The 21,960-nt window shown below is 40.3% G+C and overlaps 1 protein-coding gene across 1 annotated transcript in view; it reads right to left on the bottom strand.

Moving 5' to 3' along the window:
• Positions 1-629: 629 nt before the first annotated feature.
• ift122 (intraflagellar transport 122 homolog (Chlamydomonas)) overlaps positions 630-21,960 on the bottom strand; it is a 103,407-nt gene continuing 82,076 nt past the window's right edge. The window contains exons 25-29 of the mRNA XM_048547421.2: positions 18,669-18,780; positions 12,531-12,659; positions 10,969-11,045; positions 5,384-5,548; positions 630-4,479 (exon numbers count right to left, since the gene is read on the bottom strand). Of these exons, the coding sequence (XP_048403378.1) occupies positions 4,390-4,479; positions 5,384-5,548; positions 10,969-11,045; positions 12,531-12,659; positions 18,669-18,780 (573 nt within the window). The 3' untranslated portion in view covers positions 630-4,389. The remainder of the gene's footprint in view (positions 4,480-5,383; positions 5,549-10,968; positions 11,046-12,530; positions 12,660-18,668; positions 18,781-21,960) is intronic.

Here is a 21,960-nt window from a genome sequence, read left to right as displayed (position 1 = left end):
TTCCTTAATTTTAAATTTATGACCCCAAGGTCTTAATAAACGGTTTTATTCTTGAAACAAAATCTGCAACATTGACATTTCTGACTTAGTGAGAGCCCACGTTGTTAAAACAAAAACAAAACAATTACGATCTATCAAGCCAGATTTCAGTCCAGCATCTGACTTGTCCAATAACAACATGAGGAGGTAATCATAAGGGGGGTGGCCATGCTTATGGGCTGGAGAGTTCTGCATTGATGGCAGGATTTATGGAGGACTAGAAGGGCAGACACTCAGCTGAGAGGGCATAATGCTTTTTCCAATTTGCTGGTTGAATGTTGAGCATTAGACCCGCTGTCACGTCAGAGTGCTGTACAGGTAGATGGGCAGCTTGGGATTTCAAAGACAGAGGGGTCTGTGCCAGTGCTATCAGGTATCCTCAGCATTAAAACCCGTGCTATACAAGCAGTGGCCTCATTGCTTGTCAAGACCCAGCCAGTTAATTGCAAATGAGTTCAGTAAATCCATTTCCACAGGTGAACTGATTCAGGACCAGAAATACAACAAGGCTACCTTTAGGTCAGAAAAAGCATGGGCTTTGATTTCAATGAAATTGATCATAAACACATTTCCATGGCTGACAAGCACACTGAGTTGATACAATTATGAATAAAATTGCTTGTATTTGAACTTCCCACACAAAGAAATATTTCCAAGGAAACCATATGGTAAAAACATTTTTAGTAATGCACACATGAATTCAAAGACACAAACAACAGGGAGCAGGCTTTTGGTATCTATTCATAGTGAACTTAAATAGTTCAGTGTCATTTTCTAATTTTGTAACAACAAACATAGACGAAAAATGAATTAATTTCTGGTGACATTCAACAAACTCCTTCCATCAAAGAATCATATTGCTCCAGTACCTTTCACATGATGCAATTCACCTTCAGAAGTTGAACCTTAAATCAGTTTATTGGGCAATGAAATGAATGCTCTTTGAATTGTATACCTCCAGGGAGAGCCAGTGTCATTACACACTTGCACCTCAGCAGTGTCCCTCTGGTTTGCAGGCCCAGTGCATGTGTGACAGCTTACTGCACCCTATAACGAGTGGACAAGGCTAGCATTCTCTCTCTACTTGGCTCACAGCTTGCTACGAGATCACCCAGATAGTTGCTGTTTGATACCCAAAGGCAATTTCTTCTCTAGTGCTGTTATCCTTCCCTCAGATCTTTGGGCACTACTTTTAAACTTTAGACGAAAGATCTAAGAGCCAAACTACAGGCTTTACCTGAACAGTCCTGCTTGGTTGAGTACATTGGAACACATTATGTGCTTTAGTGAACTAACGTTGCGAAGCTTTATCACTGTGGAAAATACAAAACATTTCTGGACAACGTATCAAAGTGAAGCCTGCAGGTGCTAATTTTCGATTCTAGTTTAAAATCAATGAGCTCTGGTAAAACAAAATCACAAGAGCAACAATAAAACTTAAACCTTTAGCGTCATGTATTTACACTTGCACATACTTATGCCAAAAACAATCTTCTTCAAGTGGGTCCAAGCAAAATCTGACTGTCATCTTATAAAGCAAACGGAGATCATTACTAAATTACTGGGCTCGCATCCTCTCAACTTCTAGGTGTCCTTGCATACAAGGTCAAAAAAATAATTCTCATAATCCTTCTTAATATTGTGGATGTAATGCTCAACACTTTAGTCAGGGGAAGGGCCAGAGGCAAACACTTTTCAGTAAACGAGGTCAGGTGGTGTTGCTGTTGAAAAATAATTGCATTCTGTAACGAAACCACCACTCCACAGATTAGGAATAAAACATTTTCGATGCATTATCAACACTGTCCTCCATCAAACACTCAGGACAGCTGCAGAGTGGGCTTGGATATAGAGCAAAACTTGCTCTACACTTCTGAAACTGAAACTAAATAAACACTGACTCCATTAAACACTCTACAGCACAGCGTTAGATTCGGAGTAAAGGTCCTTCTACACTTTTAAACTTAAACTAAACCTCCCTGACACTGTCCACATCCCAAACACTCCCAGGATAGGGACAGAATGGGGCTAGGTAGAGAGTAAAGTTCTCTCTACAATGTCCCTATCAAACACTCCCATGACAGGGACAATCTGGAAAATGATAATCCTTGAATCAAGTTCCTCATACACTACTCAGTCAATACGTCCTATGCCAAATCTCCCACTGCATCAATCTGAGGCCTTTAATGTTCACCAAAATCCAATCAGAATCAGACTGACAAATTAAAAATAAGATTTCACTTGGTAGTATTCTTCGTGCAAAGTTCAGGTCAGCAGGAAGCATCAGGGTGAGTTCTGTAAGTTTTGTGTTTATGTTGTTTGATCTCTTGCTGTGCTATCCCGGATGATACTCTGTGTGAGAAGTATGCAAACAGAAAATTGGCCCCATAATTAAACAGTAGAAGCAGCCGTAAACTTGCATTCTCTGGGAAGTGGGTTGTGATTGTCCAAAGCTCATTTCATGCCCTGAGAAGAGACTGTTATCTCAACAGTCTGAACTGGATCTGACCCAAACTTCAGAGACACTGCAGAATGTCATCATCTGCTAGACGGACTTCTGTAATGGTTTGGTACAACTACGATATCATCACAAAGCTGCCCTCAGCACAGACTGTAAAACCATCAAGCACTATCCATAAATGAGAAGATTATGTTAGGGCCTGTTCTTGTGTATGTTCTATATGTATGTTTATGTGAAATGGCAAACCAAACCATTCCAGACATCTTTTAATAAACAAGCTCCAAACATGCCAATTAAATTTACTGAGAATACAAAGTCTATCCTCACTCCACACACATTTCTGTCAAGAGGCTTCTCAATTCGTGTGAAGATGGGGTTTTGTTTATAAGCTCATTTTTGAAAATAGTTCAGTAATTCTTCTTATATGTTGCAGGCAGGTTTTAAACTGGGTGGGTGTGATCGCATTTTGGTTCACATGGAATGTATTAATTTTACTTTGAGGTAACTGGATTTAAATTGGACCAAGGTAGCATGAAGGTAATCATACAAACCCAAAGCAACTATTTTATAGATTTTGATATAGGCTTGCATTATCAACACTGTCCTCCATCAAACACTCAGGACAGCTGCAGAGTGGGCTTAGATATAGAGCAAAACTTGCTCTACACTTTTGAAACTGAAACTAAATAAACACTGCCTCCATTAAACACTCTACAGCACAGCGTTAGATTCGGAGTAAAGGTCCTTCTACACTTTTAAACTTAAACTAAACCTCCCTGACACTGTCCACATCTCAAACACTCCCAGGATAGAGACAGTATGGGGCTAGGTACAGAAACAGACCATTCAGTTTAACCAATGCATGCTGGTCTTAATGTTCTCCAATCCAGCATCCTCCCACCCTTCCTCAACCACATCATGGTAAGCAGATATTTCATTCTCTCCCCCAATTTGTCTGGCTTTCCTCATTCAGAGAGGAAGAAATACTTGCAGCTCTTACAATATGGTATAATCCCTTGTTCGAAGCACAGCACTTAAACTTTTAGGAGCAGGGAGGAGGAGGGTGGAACAAACTAGACAAACCCATTTGTGCACTGTAGATTATTTCAGCTGATTTTGGCATGTTTTTTAAATTAGCAAACACAAAGGAAATACATGTTGTGGGAGGTGGGGGACTGCTGTAAATCTATTCTGATTCTGTAATATATTTCAAATCAGTGGAGCGAATACTGGTCCCAACAGTCAAAGCTCTGTATCAGTGCTGCATATTCATTTAGTTAGCTTGAAAGTAGGTACCAATCGCACACTCTGCTGCAGCTAATGTACGCCGGTATAGTTCAACAAGATCTTCCAATATATCTCCTGGAAAACCATATACTCGGGGCGGCTGGGGGGGGAGGAGGAGGAGGTGGTTGGGGAGAGCAGCTGGAGTTGGGAATGGGAGCAAACTGTTAATACTAAGTCTATTCAACCTATTGCTGGTAATGAATAAACCAGCATTACTCATATACCATATACCTCAGAGGGATTGTATTTAAAGAACTGGTCACATCATGTAAGTGTCACCCATGAGGTTATTTTAGTTAACATACATATTTCTCACATCACATACAGTCCTCAATCCTTTCGTTTTCGGTTCAATCAATAAGAGAATGCTAACACTGCATGTTAAGGGAGTGAATCTTTGAGACACTTCTACGTTCAGTATAGAGTTGGTCTCCATGCCTCCACAATACAACCAACTTGGTCTGGAAGGTCAGTGTGAAGCAGATCAAGGTACAACAGATGATGCCATTAACATTAGTAGCGGCTGTAAAGTTCTTCAGGTTGCGATTTCTCTATCCCAGGAATGGCATTATCCTTTTTAGACTTTTGTCACGCTGTGGAGATCAGACACTGGGTTCATCTATTGGCCGGCGACAGTATGGACAGCAGTTGTGCTGGAGAACAAGCAGCTCATAGTCTTCACTGTGAAACATCTGTTGGTGAAGGAGAACTGTGGTAACAGAGCACTGGGCAAAGCTGGCTTTGTCAGGCATAAGTCAGGATAAATGCAAGATACATTAGTGGGCAAACATGAATGGAGTTATCAGGAATACAAAGAAGGGTGTGCGAGACAGAGGGATTCAGGCACCTAATTCACTGAAAGTACAAGAGCTGGTTAATATTTTGGGTTACATAAGTCAAGGCATAAAGTACAAGGGTGAAGAGACAGTTGATGGTGGAGAAAATAAGCTAACGGTTTAGTCTAAATGATTATGAAGTAAAATACACTTACAGCAGACTAAAGTGAATTCCTAAATGATTTGCTGTGGTCCAGCAGGATCAGATGCATTGAGGTTTGCTTACACCGGACTGGAAACAGTGAAGGTGAGGCCAGGAAGGCTGACAAGACAGAAAATCAGGTCTAGTGCAAATCTTGCTTTAGATCAGTACTGTCCTGTTCCAGTTGGGTGGGTGTCATTAAAATCAGGGCTTACGAGGCTCGAGTTTGTAAACTTAATTTAAGTGACGTGGGGAATAGCTCGTATTTCTTCGAACTGATGCAGAAGGATGCAAGGGGTTTTGGGTGTGAGGGTTGTAAGCAAGTGTTTTCCTGTAAGTGAGGTATTGGAAACATGGAAGAAGATACAGTAAAAGAGGTGAGAAACTTAGGAGAGGAGGGTATGAACACAAAAGCTGATGCACAGGCAGGACAGGACGGGGTTGAATTCTTAGAAGTGTCAAGGGGAGCAGAGAATCATTGAAGAAACTGAATGAAGAGTCATTCAGGGCAGAGAATAGCAGAGGAGACAGGGAATCTCTCAAAGAATCTTGATTAGGAGTTGAGGATGCAGGCAGTAGAGAATAAGATTTTAAAGGAGTATATAACAACATTCTCACCTGGAAACATGTAGGGCACATTGTAATGGAGACATCAGGTAACAGTGATCGAAAGTAGTGCCATCTTAATGGCTTTGGCCAGCGTTTAATCAGAACATCCCTCCTACTCATTGATTGCAGAACATCTCTATTCACAACCACAGGAACAAAATCTGACCCTCCTTGCTGCAAAAAAAGGGGAACAAAAGACTAATACATTTGTCATCATTGGACTAGACTGCAGGTTATTTTTTCAAGACTTAGACACAACACTTTCCAGGTTTCCGGGTTGTGACTGCCCCAGTCTGCAATTTGTAGAAAAACCCTATCTACAAGATGCATTGCAGAAGTTCACCAAAGATCCTCAGACACCTGCCAAACCAACGACCACCTCCATCTAGAAGGACAAGGGCAGCAGATACATGGTAACACCGTCACCTTGAAGTTCTCCTCCAAGCCACTCATCACCCTGACTTGGAAATATATTGCTATTCCCTCGATATCACAGAATCAAAATCCTGGAATTATCTCCCTAATGGCATTGTGGGTCAACTAGAGTAGGTGGACTGCAGCAGTTCAAGAAGGCAGCTCACCACCACCTTCACAAGGACAACTAGGGACAGGAAATTGTTGCTGGCTGGCCAGCAACATCCACATCTCACTAATAAGTAAATTTTAAAAACCAGGCAACAGCATAAGGAAATACAATGATGCAGGTGTGCAAAGTAATGACCTACTTCAGTAAGGTAGACAAAGAAAATCTGTTACAATAAAATGATGACACATGGACTCAGTTACAGTTGCAATGTAGTAGGACATAACTGCAGGGGGTGCAAGGGAGAACAATTTTACAGAGCTGGGCACAATTCTCAGAACCCTCTGCCTAATGGAGGGTGGTAATAGAGACAATGAATGATTTCAAAAGGAAATTGAAATGGGTATTAAAGGGCAATAAATTGGATTACAATGGTAGAGTACAGCAATGATACTATTGTGCAATGAGACTGGTTGGATTTCTCTACAGAAAGTCAAAAATCAACTTGATGGGCCAAATAACCTCCCTCTGTGCTGTAAAAATGCTAATGACTATTAGGTAAATAGTTTGAAAATGAATAGCAACAATTGGACCTTACTGGATTGGTAACACCATCAAATCCACAGGCAATCATAAACTAAGACTACAGTTTTATCTTAAATTTTAAACTAAACTCCAAATTGAAGTTTTAATGGAAGTGACAGCATATTTGAGATGTATATTTAACTTGTGGCTGCTAGGTTACAATTTGTCATTTGCCATGATATTGAAGACTGAACTTTGCTTTTCGATACATGGTACTTTATTCTCTGACCATGAAAGTTGCCCCACAGAGCTCTTATAATCCCGTTCTTATTCAAATGCAAACAATTATTTGGAAATATGCCACTGAGAATTCAGTCTGCAATGCATCCTTCACACTAGGTTCATGTCAATAAACCAGACAGCAAAGCTGCAGAATTTGATCTATTTCCTTTCACTCTCAGTAGGGAAGCTCCTTCACTTGCAAGATAACACACTGAGGTGGGGAACCTGACAAATGCTGAAATTGCATGCAGTGTCTTCAGAAATGTCACAATGACATGGTTGATCCAACCAAACTGCCTTCTAAACCAGTGTTGGCTGTCACTTAAGACATATTTTCATGTCAATGTCCCTAGTGATGAGTTCTATTATTTTGTTTATTGCTAATGTAAGACAATAGGTTTGATCTTTTTGAAAACTTTGAAATATTGGTGTCAAAGAGATTTCATTTATAACCACAAACATACATTTTTATTCCATCCTCTAGGCAACACCAAGCTGTTGTCCCAGGATTCAATAGTATTTGAGCTATCTCGGAGCATATTTGGTTGATAGGGCTGAGGAGCTGCCATGATGTAGGTTTGTACCCTTAACATATGCCGTGTTTAAAGATTTCTCAGCATTTTTATGAACGCAGCAACAGATACTTGAAAATTTAAATTTCCCAACGAAAAATGCCACCAACAATGACCCTTGAGAAAGGCTGAGAAGTTCATGAAATGAGCTGAAATGTGCTCAAAGGATACTGACACTCCAGGTGAAGCCTGAATGGCATTTTATAAGACATTTCTATCCAGGCACAATTCTCAGGAGATAAAATTCAGAGGAAAAGTACTTCATTTTTTTTTCTGTTTGAAAAAACATTGGTTATGCATCTAGTAGGAGGAATCATTCAGCCTCTACAACCTCTTCCACCAATTAATTTGATTATCTTTATTTCAACTCTATTTATATATTTGTTCCACATCCCTTAATGCTGTTATCCAATTGCAATCTACAAGTTTCAGTTTCAAAAGTTTCAAATCAACTTTGACATCCAAAGGCTCCTAGGGAACAGTTTCAGATCTTGATCCCCTCAGTGTTAGAATATGAATGAAACGTACGTAATCTAAGTAACATAAAAATGTACTGTAAAAGCTTCTATAGTGAGGTATAAAAGAAAAGGTTACCAAAGATAATTCTGGGTCCAACACAGGCAGAGGCAAAAGGATTTATAACAGAAAATTTGGAAACAGCAAAGAAGTACCTATCTTCATGGAGACAGCATGAGAAATCTCTCCAAAATAGAGAGATCCAAGAGTCTAGTGAGGATGAGGAGCCAAAAGAAACTGACTTCAGTTAAAAAAAAAAGTAGGACCAGAGAAATTAATAGGATTTAAAGCTTATAAATCCCTTGGACCTGCTGAACAACATGAGACTTGAAGAAGTTGTCCGTAGAGATAGTGGATGGATTAGTTGTCATCTGAAATGGAGATTGTATACTGGAAGTTTGCAAATATAAGCTCACTATTTAAGAAAGGAGGAATCAACAATAATTTCGGGACTATAGACCAGGCAGCCTGACATTAGTAGTAGGGAAAATACTAAAAACTGTTATAAAGGATGTGATTCTTGGATACTTTGAAAATAATGATCTGACTGGGAAGAGACAATACAGCATTCAAAATTAGAGCATGTGGGTAATCTACTGGAAATAAAACAGGCTATAGGAATACAGACTAGTCATTCTCAGGTTGGCGGCCTGTGACTGCTGCAGTACTGCAAGAATCTGCACTTGGCCTTCGGCTGTTGATTTGTTACAGTGTAGGAGGCTATTTGGCTCATTGTGTCTGCTCTGGATGGCACAAAACAGTCTGAATATGAGTTGTGAGGAGGATGCTAAGAGGCTTCAAAGGGATTTAGACTGGCCACATGGGCAAGAATAATTCTGATTAAACATAATGTGAACAAGTGAGAAGTTATCCAGTTTGTTGGACAGAATGAAGGTGCACAGTATTAGGAAGTGCTGATGTCCAAAGAACCTGGGTGTCCTTTTTGATAAGGCACTGAAAGTTTGCTTGCTGAACCTGCAAGCTATCAGGAAGGCAAATGATACACTGGTCTTTATCATTAAAAGATTTGAGTACAGAAGCAAGGAATAAAGAACAAAGAACAAAGAAAATTACAGCACAGGAACAGGCCCTTCGACCCTCCAAGCCTGTGCCGATCAAGATCCTCTATCTAACCTGTCATCTATTTGCTAACGGTCTGTGTCCATTTGCTCCCTGCCCATCCATGTACCTGTCCAAATATATCTTAAAAGACGCTAACGTGTCTGCATCTACCACCTCTGCTGGCAACGCGTTCCAGGCACCCACCACCCTCTGTGTAAAGAACTTTCCACGCATATGTCCCTTAAACTTTCCTCCTCTCACTTTGAATTCATGACCCCTAGTAATTGAGTCCCCCACTCTGGGAAAAAGCTTTTTGCTATCCACCCTCTCTATACCCCTCATGATTTTGTAGACTTTATGTCAACTTATTAATATATCCTTTCATCCTTTTCTCTTGCATGTGTTTATGAAAGATGGTTTTTTTTTCAATTGTACAGAATCTTGGTGAGGCTGGCCCTGGAGTACGGTGTGCAGTTCTGATTCCTTTGTCTAAGGAAGGAAGAACACCGTTAAGGAAACATAGCAGAGGCTCACCAATCTGATTCCCGGGACGGTGGGACTGTCCTGTGAAGAGAGATTGAGGAGACTACATCTATGGATTTTAGGACAATGAAAGGTGCTCTCAGAAAAATCCTCCACCATCAATCTGAACCCCCTGGCACTGGGCATCTTCCTACAAACATTGTTCATTGTAGACCATAAGACCATAAGACATAGGAGTGGAAGTAAGGCCATTCAGCCCATCAAGTCCAATCCGCCATTTAAATCATGGCTGATGGGCATTTCAACACCACTTTCCTGCACTCTCCCCGTGGCCCTTGACTCCTTTTCAGATCAAGAATTTGTTGATCTCTGCCTTGAAGGCATCCAACGTCCCGGCCTCCACTACACTCCGCGGCAATGAATTCTACAAGCCCACCACTCTTTGGCTGAAGAAATGTCGTCTCATTTCAGTTTTAAATTTACCCCCTCTAATTTTAAGGCTGTGCCCACGGGTCCTAGTCTCCCCGCCTAACGGAAACAACTTCCTAGCGTCCACCCCTTCTAAACCACACCTGTACCTGGGCAGAACATGAATGAAAGGAATCAGAGCCTTGGACTGGTGAGGGCTTATTGGGGAGGGGCAGTGTTACGGTATGTCTAGGGAACAAGCAGTTTCAGGAGGGGAGTAATCAATTTCACTGATGCCAGCTTTGACACTCGCCCGATTTAAAGGGCTACACAGAACAAGTTTTACAAATGTTGGGTAAAAAATAGTGTAAAACAGTAGAAGTACAGGATGACTTTCCACACAATCTCCTATTTGTATTGAAGCAAGAATTCCAGTGTAAATCAGCTCCTCAGCTCAGAGTTCACATATTGTGATGGGAAGATTTGGGTTGTAATTCTATTGCCTCATCCAAATTATTGACATAGTGAGAATGCCATTGCACAGCTTCCTGAGGTCCACCACTTGTCACTTCTTTGACAATTAAAGAATATTCCAACATTGCTTCCAGCCTTCCAACCATTTCCAAACCATGTGACACAGTTGCTCCATATCTGCTGACTTTCATTTCTCCTTTTGTGCAGAACCTTATCTATTGCCTCTTGCAAAAATACACAGGTATCATCTATAGACATTTCCTAACCTATGCCACTGGCCTCTGGAAGTCAGACATAACCTACTGTTAACAGATCTAATTTGGCTTTGAGGCCAAGCCAAGTGCCCATTCACCTTCGATTGCACTAATGATGTCATTTCCTTCCTACTACCAACATGAAATTGACAGATCTTCCACACCCGTCATAAACAGTGCAGTGAACACTGCAAGTTTCCAAAGTAGTCACATAATTCCTGAATCAAAAGAATTTTGGAAGATAACGAACAATACCTCTGCAATTACCTCAACTACATTTTTTAACACCTGCAGCAAATCCACAAAGATCTTTGAGACTTGCCTCATCACTTTCATCATATTTTTTAAAAAGAAAACTTATAATAAATTCAGTTGGATCCTCCCCTGGATTTATTTTTAGTTTCCCAGTCACCAAAGGTATTTTGACCTCTTCCTCCATTGTAAAGTCGTATGGAAATTGTGGTATTGTTGTATGTGAATTTAACATCAAATTACCTCAAAGCTCAGTTTTGCAGTGAATGGGTCCGTCTCAATCTTTGTCACACTGTCATCAAGCTGTAGAGTCTGTGCATCTACAAAGGTGGTTAAGAAAAATTACAAAGTTTCTTGAAAAATGTAACAAGTTTATAATCATAAGCAATTTAGTTCAGCAGTTTTCCACAAGCATCCAATCTCTCCACCACAAATGCTCAATAACAGCAGTGTGAAATATCTACAAGACACATCTGCAGGATATCACCAAACACCCTTAGGCAGCACCTTTCAAAGCTATGACTACATCCAGAAGAACAAGGGTAGCAGATACACGGGAACACCACCACAGCCACTCGTCACCCTGAGATGGGAATATGTCTCCATTCCTTCACAGTCACTGGGTCTAAATCCTGAAATTCCCTCCCTAACGGCAAAGTGGGTCAACCTACAGCACATCGACTGCAGTGGCTCGAGAACCCACCTTCTCAAGGGTAATAAATGCCGTCCATCCAGCTATGTCCCCATCCCGTGAGTGAATAAATAAACTGAGCACCAATCACAGCATCTGGATCTGATTTAACATTTCATCCAAAAGTTGGCCCCTCAACAGTGCAGCACCCACTTAGTACTGTGCTAAGTCAGTCAATCTGTATTATGTACTTAATACTGTGAGGCACAGCTTGAACCAGCAATTTTCTGGTCTAAACGTGAGAGAGCTCCAACTGAGCTAATGCCCTTCATTGCTGCTTAGGAGATGGCCTTTAATTACCCACACCCAAAAAGAATTCACTGGACGTGAGGGGTAACAGGTTGGAGTTTACATCTGCAGAAGAATTTCTGTTGCAGTTATCAGCCTTGCTGTCAATGTAATCTACCTGTTGCAAGGTGAGCTTCGGATAAGCCTGTCCATGTTTCTTGACAACAGCAACAAAGTGGTGAACTTTCCTGGCATCTGCTACGTGCCTTGAAAATTTCCAATGACACAGTGATCACAATATCTTTTAACACAATTAAATGGGCCAATGAGCCCAACAGTATCAACAGACTCTGTTATAATTAGCGCCAGAAACCTAGGTAGCAAGCAAGTTAGATTTGCACCAGCAGTAGGCACAACTCACATTGGCAAATAATAAAATGTGAGGTTGGATGAACACAGCAGGACCAGCAGCATCTCAGGAGCACAAAATCTGACGTTTCGGGCCTAGACCCTTCATCAGAGGCAAATCACATTGGCAAATGCTAACTTCCCTTAGTAGCAACAGATTTTTAATACTCCAAAAGTACAGATATTAAGTCAATAGCATAATTATATTTCTGGTTTTCTTCCACTATACGCTCCCCGATCCACCTGCTCTGGGCAACACATACATATCAGCAACATAATCCCAGCTCTGACTGCAGTAGTTTCAATCAGGTGGACAAATGATGCACAGAGCTGATTTTCCCTCCCATTTTTCAGTCTGATCTTGATATTGTCCCATTGCAGTGTAATCTGGTGGGTGGCCAACATTCCATTATGGTATACATTAGAGTTCCAATGTGCCACCCTCTTCACTTTATAAGTAATACTATAAAATGCGGACCTCCAATATTCTTTTCCTGCCATCCATCCTTTTTCAGTTCTGTGATAGGCACTTCTCGATCAATCAGGGCCACTGCTTCTTCATCTGTGATCCCTTCTTCCAAATAGAACTGAACAAGTGGTAGCACCTCTGAAAACCCACAAAAAAGAGAGCTCATAAGATGAATGTCCTGTGGAACTGTGAGCAGCTCATCTGATTCAAATCTTTTTGAGTTCAGATCTAAATGTGAAAATTACTTGTGAAACTCAGTTTCAAGAATAATGACTTCCTTGCTCTATCCTTGAATAATATTTGTCAAGTCCTTCTAATTCAGTATGTAATTTAAAAAAAAATTATAGCCCTTTTGAAACAAGTAACTCAAGGAAAGACTACGTTGTTGTAACTATTCCGACTGACTTTTCCCAACTTTCACCTTTCTTCCATCCAGCAGGGTTTCAGAACCTTATTTAATTATCATTCTTCCTTCCTATTCCTGGATTGTGATTGGATTCCTCATGGTTGAACAAGATCCTGAATTTACTACACCTTACCTCAGAGCCTTCAGAGAAAAATGAGGAGAATAGAATTCACCATCTACCCAACTCCAACCCCGGTTACGCGTGTGCTTTGGTTTTGGAGAACAAAGGAAAGGCTGGGTGGTGGCTTCCAATGTTTGACTCTCACAAATGTAACAAGCTCACAAAATCTAAGGCAATAAAATGATCAAACATCTTCAGAATACAACCAATAGAACCATACAGAAATGCAGCACAAACAGCCCACAGGCCAATAATGTTTGGGTCAGCCTTTGTTAGGTCACACCATTCCAATATTAATTCCACTCTCCCCACTTCTTTTGCTAATCCTCTATCAACTAAACTAATCCCAATGTCCTGTTCATTCTCCTGTTTCACATTTTTTTTTATGAGGTTTTCTTTCAAAAGAGGCAAGAATCTCTACCATATGCATTCCAATGTTAGAACACTTCATGTTCTAAAACCGGTTTTGGTGGAAGAAATTCTTCACAACCTCTTTTTGTTCTTTTACTGACAATTATAAATGGGATGTAAAGTCAACATCACAACTCCCTTGAAGTGAAAATGATGTATGACCTTCACAATTTTAAAATAAGCTACTTTTTAAATTATTGTTCATGGGATATGGATGCCACTGGCCATTATCAAAATTGCCCTGAGGGTAGTTAAGAGCCAACCACATTGCTGCGGGTCTGGAGTCGCATGTAGGACAGATCAGTTAAGGATGATAGATTTCCTTCTCTAAAGGGCATCAGTGAACCAGCTGGATTTTGTTTTAATAACAATCAACAGTAGCAACATGTTCGCCAGCTTTACACTGAATTCAAATAATACCATTTGCCATGGTGGGAGTTGAATCCATGCTCTCAGAACATTAGCCCAGAGCTCTGGACTATTAGTCCAGTTACATTAACCCAACAATGTGCTTCCCAAAATAAGTGTTCTCACAGCCTTCTCTGCTGCTGTGGGAACAGTCCCTCATAACTATACCCATAACTGCAGTTCCTAATCATTTACCAAATTAATATGCATTCCTTAATTAGGTGTCCAATACTCTAACTGCCTTTATCCACATTTCTTACAAAATTATCAATGTTTTTACACTTATGTTTTGTGTGCCCTTATTTGTACAACCTAAATGTAGTCAGCCTTTTTAAATGGCTGTATCTACCTGCTATTTATTTTGAACCCTACGTCTCTGTACATTAGCACCTTTCCAACATTTGTAAGTTCAGATATACATTCCTCCCAAAATGCATTGTTTCCATTTGTCCACATTACATTGCATCAGCCACTGTCTACCCAGGCCAGGTTGTGCCACATGAAGTGCACATTCACACACAAAATTTTGCATGATAGTATCCTTTGTTATCAAGGGATCTTATTAATCCAAATTTCTCATTGCCTGCTACAACTAGCCTCTATATTCCGGGATCAGAGAGAGGAGAAATAAGCCGCAACCCACACTTCCTCGTTCTTGACCAATGGCCCCATTCATGCGCATATGGGCCATGGGCCAGGCCAAGACCTTACATGGTTGTGATGGTGGCTGTCATGTGTCAGGATTATCCAAGTCTCAGCATTGTCCCACAGGAAGCTATTGGGGCCAGTTTGTTAGACATATTCAAGAGGGACCTGGACGTGACCCACGTGGCTAAAGGGATCAAGGGGTATGGGCAGACGGCAGGAATTGGATATTGAGATTGCACAATAAGCCATGATCATAATGAATGGTGGTGCTAGCTCGAAGGGCCAAATGGCCTACTCCTGCATCTATTTGCTCCATATCTACGCTTTTATTTGCCAGCTTGTTTTCTGTTCCTCCTCAAGCACAGTCTCTTCTGGATGGTCCATAGTTATCTAAGGGCATTAAGTTCAACCACGAACTGCAACTGGCTCAAAGAGAGGTACAAGTCTCCAACAAGGGAAAGATGGATTGTACAGAGTTGAAAAAGATCATATAATCTACGTTACCCCAGGACATAGACGCATTCTGGGTAAATACTCGGCAGTAGACTACATCTATAAGCAAAATGCTGAAATGTATATGACATTTATAATGTAAACTGATTTCTCTCTAGAATATGTGCTTCAATTGCAGTTAATGCTTTAAGATGCATGTTTTAAAATGTGTGCCCATAGGCATTCACAAACAAATCCCAGATACATATATGTCAGATTCTTCAAATGGTCAAGTAGATCTGCTAGAAACAATGTTAGATCTTACTATCTTCTTAAAAGATCTGTATCCTGGCAACTAACAGGATTTAACACTTTATAATAAGTTTAAGGTAGATTACATGAAGGACTCCTGAGTCAGCAGAACTTTAAAATAACACAAGGGTACAAGACTCCTTATCGAATAATGAAAAGACAAATTATAAAACAAGATGATTAAGACTAACAGTAAATTATAATTGCGATTTGAAATTGCTCCAGTTCGCACCTTTGCTTGAGAGTTGGGAAATACAGACTCAACTATAAATGAATTGGGTGAAAATGAAATTGTTTCACTTTTAAAGTGGTTACATAATTATTGTTTGAAAAGGAGAGAGGAACTATGTTGCTTAAGATCAATCACAGAAGAATCCATCTGAATAATCACCTCGGACAGGGGTAAAATGGGAATGAAGAACTAGATGTACATTCATACTTGGAAAAGGTTTCACCTCAGCATTTCTTTCGTGGAACTAAAATAGTTTGGCAAAAAGCATTGGAATTAGCCAACATTATGGTCAGTTTCATTAGTCTGTTAAATCATAGACTGGGAAAAAAAAATCACAGTTGAAGCATAAAAGGGAAAACCCAATGTCAATGTAACCTGGATTAAAGTCTTTAATCTGTGATGATCCTGTTAACAGTTTATCTTTGGGCGATAGGGGATATTTGGAATAAGATTATGTTTCGCTACATTTTTCTGTACAGAAGAAGAAAACAGCCTGGGATGTGTGGCTGCAGCAACAGAATATTTCAATAAACTGGGCTCAATAAACAAAATACTTAAAACTTGCATTTATATGTCACCTTTCAAGACTTCAGGATGTGTCAAAGCACTTACAAACAATGCTATTAAGTAACAGCAGCTTTAATACAAAGTGCAGCAACTAAATTGTGAAGAGCAGGTTTCCACAAACAGCAAGGAAATAAATTTCAGCCAGGAAACCAGAAGTCCTCTGTCATATTTCAAATAGAGCTATTGGAATTTTCATGTTTATTTGACAGGCGACTGGAGCCACAGTCTAATGTTTCTGTTCACAGATGTTGATAAACCTATTATTACCTCTCAAGAATATTCCCTCAGTACTGCTGTGAAGTATAAGCCTGGACCATGTGCTGTATTTCTGGAGTGGACTATAAATCCAGAAACACTTGACTCAGAGGTTAGTGAGTTACCAATTATTCAAACTGGCAGTATAGTTATATGAATAAAATTGAAGAGACCATTGGAGCTGTAAAAAGATAGCATTAGGATGTGGGTAGAATAAAAATTTACAAGCATATGAAGAGTTTGTCTTCCAGGTCAAAATAAATGATATAAAGTGGCTGAGCTGTTCAATGCTGTGAGTAATAGAGTCACAGATCAGGAAGATCTCAGAGTCTGTGGCCAGTCTGCTTTTATCTTAAGCAGAATCACAAATGAACTTGGGTCAAATTAGTTAAAGATCATAAAAGATTGTTTTAGCAAATGCCTACTTGCGCAGAGATCCTGAGAGCACAATGGGGTTTGGATGTGAAGCTGGACAACTCACTGTGACCATTCAATTGTGAGCTCACACTAGGGTAAGGTATGGGAGAATGTGTACATTGATTAAAAGCTAATGCTTTTGGGTGGGGAATGATGAGGAGAGATTAAAAAAGACAGAAAAAGCAAGGGGAAATAAAACTGTAATGGCCACTGGCCATTCCAAGCACTGAAATGCTTAATAGGCAGTGTATTATATTATGTTACAAAGCCTCTTTGGAGCAAGGCAGCTTTTCACAGGGTACTAAATCAGTAAGTGAACATGTATAAAGTCAATAGGAAATAAAATCCTGAACGAAAGGTCATGTAACCTGAAATATTAACTCCATTTTGTCTGGCTTCACCAACTTTATTAATGATTTACAGATTACCCTGATAGTTGTCATTACTACATTCATTACCCAACTCATTACAAAAATCATCTGCCCAAAATTCTAACACTCAACAACTTTGGAGCTATTTACTCTTGTGGGTCAATCCATATCTAGGAGATACTGTTTTAAAATTAGAGGTCACCCTTTCAGTCCAGAGGTAAGAGTTTTTTTATTCCCACGGAGAGTTGTGCAACTTTAAACTCTCTACCTCTGAAGGTAGTGGTGGTAGAGTCATCCAATAGTTTTTAGGAGAGGTAGATAGATTCTTGGTAGGCAAGAGAATCAAAGGTTATTAGGGATAGATGGCGATGTGGAATTCTAAACAGAAAGAGATCAGCCATGATATTACTGAATGAAAGAAAAAGCTTGAGGGGCCAAATGGCTCACTTCTGAATAAAAACCGAAATAAACTGCAAATGCTGTGAATCAGAAACAAAAACAAAAGTTGCTGGAAAAGCTCAGCATATCTGGCAAAACCTGTGGAGGGAAATCAGAGTTAACTGAGTTCTGAAGAAGGGCCACTTGACCTGAAACATTAACTCTGACTTCTCTCCACAGATGCTGCCAGGCTTGCTGAGCTTTTGCAGCAATCTCTGTGTTTTTTGCCTCCTTCTGATCCTGTTTTGGATGTTCCTGTGAAAGATTTAGGGCCCAACATCTTCCAAAGTCTACAGAACTGTACTTAAATGTTTCAGAATTTTTGTTTTGAAGTGTCAGTAGCCTGCCACACATTAAACTATATTACAGTTTTTATATTGCTTTCCTTTTGGTGGTGTGGATGGAGGGTGATTAATTCTCAACCTCAGCATGAGTGCAAAATAGAATCAGTTTGTAGAAGAAAGCAGATCAACAAGTGTTTCTAAACAGAGGTTCCAGTTAGTATCATTAATAACCACTGCAGCCTCTTTCTGCTATTTACTATGCTTCCCAACTGCCTGTGTATTTCTTAGCTCTTCAGATAGTCTCACACACTATTTCTCAAATATGGCTACCATACCCCTTCTTTGTATCTAACAGTGTCACATGCTGATATGTCATCCATTTACAAATGCTTGCAATCCTCAGAACTCCTCCTCTCTATGTGGTCTGCTTCTTTTCAAATGTCGTTCATGTATTCTACCAATACTATAGAATTATTACAGTACATTTCTCCTTAGCTTTTGTTTCAAGGAGGAACATTGTTCCAACAATCTTTGGTGATCAGTAATCAGATAGGCTTCTACCAACATTCAACGCTGTTTTCAGTTACCAGCTCTGCGGGGCTGTACTATCTTCCTTGAAGCTATTGGTCAGTTTTGCTACCATTTCACATTGCTATGTGTGCAAACCCCAGCCATTTCCTTTTTCAGTGAATCTTACCACTTACTGATGAGGCTTACATCTAGGTGAAGCTGTATTTAATTTTAAATGGTCCACAGCAAAAGAAAAAAATATACAAACTAAATACAAGACTTCAGAGTAATAAATGCAAGTAAATTATGCTACCATCAGCAGAGAGTAAACTCACCATAAGAGGAAGCAGAGAATACAAATGGCTGTCGACAGTTAATGCATACATTTCCCTGGTTATTGAGCAGTGGATTATTAGTTGAACACCTGTAGCACATAGGTACAAAGTCCTGTAGACAAATATAGTAGATGGTTATCGAGAACACATATACATAAAGTGACAAGAGTTTGCAAGGTGAAACAAATGATATAAAAACAAGAGTATTAATGTTGGACAATGGCCCTTAATGACAACTTGTTCTCTGGGCAATTAGAACTTACTTTGACTTGTCAGGCAGGAGAACACTTCCTGCCTATCCGGCCAACCCACTTTTCCACAAAATTCTTATGGTACAATAACCCTGAAAACTACTTGTTAAGAAAGGTCTGTGTCATCCAATTCAAAACCCATTCACATTTCTCATTCCACCTCCAGTGACAGCTTTATCTCAAATCTTAATGACTTGAACTTTACTCAAGGAACATGGTTATAAGATAACAAAGTGTATGTTCATAAAAATGAGACCACCCTCGATAGTGAAGAAAAAGTTGAAATACAAAGAACAAAGAAACTAGCGCGGGAACAGGCCCTTTGGCCCTGAATTGAACATAATATTTCAAATGCGGCCTAACTACGATTACAAAAAGTGCAACATTTCCCACCAATTTTTAAACTCAATGCCCCGGCCAATGAAGACAATGCTTTGTTAACTACCCTGTCCACCAGCGTGGTCAGTTTCAGTGACCTGTGTACCTGTACACCCAGATCCCTCTGCCTATCAGTACTCTTCAGCGTTCTGCCATTCACCGTATATTTTCCATCTGGATGAGACCTTCCAAAATGCATTACCTTACATTTTTCTGGATTAAGCTCCATCTGCCATCTTTCTGTACAAGTCACCAACTGATCAATATGCTGCAGTATTCTCTGACAGTCCTCATCACTATCTGAAATTCCACCAAACTTTGTGTCATCTGCAAACTTACTAATCAAACCGGTTACATTTTCCTCCAAATCATTTATATATATTACTAATATCAAAAGGTCCCCTCAACACTGATTCCCCAAGGAACACCAACAGTCACAGCCTAAGTCACTAGTCACATTCAGAAACCCGCCCTTCCACTGCTACCCTTTGTCTTATATGACCACAAGCCAGATTTTTAAAATTCATCTTGCAAGCTCACCTCTGACCCCGTGTGTGACTTTACTTTCTGTATCAGTCTGCCACGAAGAACCTTGTCAAAGGCCTTACTGAAGTCCCTGTAGACAACATCCACTGACCTACCATCGATCATCATTGTCACTTCCTCACAAAACTCAATCAAGTTAGTGAGACATGACCTCCCCTTCACAAAACTATGTTTGCCTCTTGCTGGTATGCCCACTTATTTGCCAGTGGGAGTAAATCTTATCTTGAAGAATCCTCTCCAATAATTTCCCTACCACTGACATAAGGCTCACTGGGCTATAATTAGCCGGATTATCCCTGCCACCCTTCTTCAACAAAGGAACCACACTGGCTATTCTTCAATCCTCTGGGACCTCCCCTGTAATCAGTGAGGATACAAAGATTCCTCTCAGGGTTGCTAAAAGCAAGAAACACACAAGAGAAAGAAACAAAGGAATGATTACTTGATGGTGGAGAACTTAAGTATTGCTGGAAAGAACAAATATTCTGTTGAAGCTTCCTGTCTTGCACTCATCAGGGCAGAATTGTGAGAATACCAAGGTTCAAAGGGAACAACCTATTCCACATGAGAAATAGGTACTTGTGACTGGTCAGCAGCTTAATACTGATTGGTCAAGATGTTACCATAGAGAATGCTAAAGGAAATTATTGTACTTCATGCTTTTCGTTAATTCAATAAAGATGCCTGCAGACCCTGGTACCAGGATTTGAGTGTACAGAACATCTAGCAAAGGGAAATGAGCCACACTGCTACAGCGACGGCTACAAGAACATGGTCTCAAATCTGGTTATCCAAACACCAGATAGACTGCCATGATATCCTTTAATTCTTGTTTAATAAAGTAAAATCACACATTGGATTGTTCAGCTAGGTGCTGTATTGTTGTGGGATGCTTTAGATGACCAATCTGCTCTACATGGACGTCTTTTCCTACACCCCAAGTGATCTTGGACCTCACCAGATCAATCTCAGTCCCATGTGCCTGACCCAAAAACTAGTAAATCAACAGTGACTTGGTCCCAAGGTACTGGCTTTGAGACTCTATACCGGTAATTTTAAATGGTTATTAGTGTAATATATTGCATGTTGGAGATTGTTTAGGGACTGCTGGCTAATCAGGACCATATCTAACATTAGACATGATGTTCTCAGTTGTGGTCATATACCTTAGTATAAAAAGCTAAAAGGATGTGCTGTTTAGAAGCCAAAACATAAAAGTTAGGAGCACAAGGAGGCCATTCGGCCCTTTGAGCCTACTCTGCCATTCCTCATGATCATGGCTCAACATGAATATACATTATGCTTTCTCCCCATAACCTCTGATCCCATTTGCCCCAACTGTTATATCTAGACGCCACTTGAATACTTGCAATGTTTCGGCATCAACTAATTCCTGTGATAATGAATTCCACAGGCTGATAACTCTTTGGGTGGAGAAATGCCTCCTCATAACTCCATCTTAAATCGTATACTCCGAATCCTCAGACTGCGACCCTGGTTCTGGACATACCCACCATTGGGAACACTACCCGCATCTACCCTATCCAGTCCTGTTGGAATTTTAAAAGTGTCTGTGAGATACCCCCTCATTCAATTGAACTCTAGCGAAAACAATCCCAGCCTCGTCAATCTCTCCTCACACATCAGACTTGCCATCCTTGGAATCAGCCTGGTAAAACTTTGCTGCACTCCCTCATATATAAAGAGCAAGAGGGTAACTAGAGAAAGGATTGGCCCACTTAAGGACAAAGAAGGAAAGTTATGTGCTGATTCGGAGAAAATGGTGGACATTCTTAATGAGTGCTTTGCATCGGTATTCACCAAGGAGAGGGACATGACGGATGTTGAGGTTAGGGATAGATATTTGCTTACTCTAGGTCAAGTTGACATAAGGAAGGAGGAAGTGTTAGGTATCCTAAAAGACATTAAGGTGGAAAAGTCCCCAGGTCCAGATGCGATCTATCCCAGGTTACTCAGGGAAGCGAGAGAGGAAATAGCCGGGAGCCTTAACAGATATCTTTGCAGCGTCCTTAGACACGGGTCAGGTCCCAGAGGACTGGAGACTTGCTAATGTTGTCCCCTTGTTTAAGAAGGCAGCAAGGATAATCCAGGTAATT

The sequence above is a fragment of the Stegostoma tigrinum genome, chromosome 11, assembly GCF_030684315.1.
Source record: "Stegostoma tigrinum isolate sSteTig4 chromosome 11, sSteTig4.hap1, whole genome shotgun sequence".
Taxonomy (NCBI): Eukaryota; Metazoa; Chordata; class Chondrichthyes; order Orectolobiformes; family Stegostomatidae; genus Stegostoma; species Stegostoma tigrinum.
Note: the sequence above shows the minus strand (reverse complement) of the source record. Positions and strands in the feature narration are given on the sequence as shown.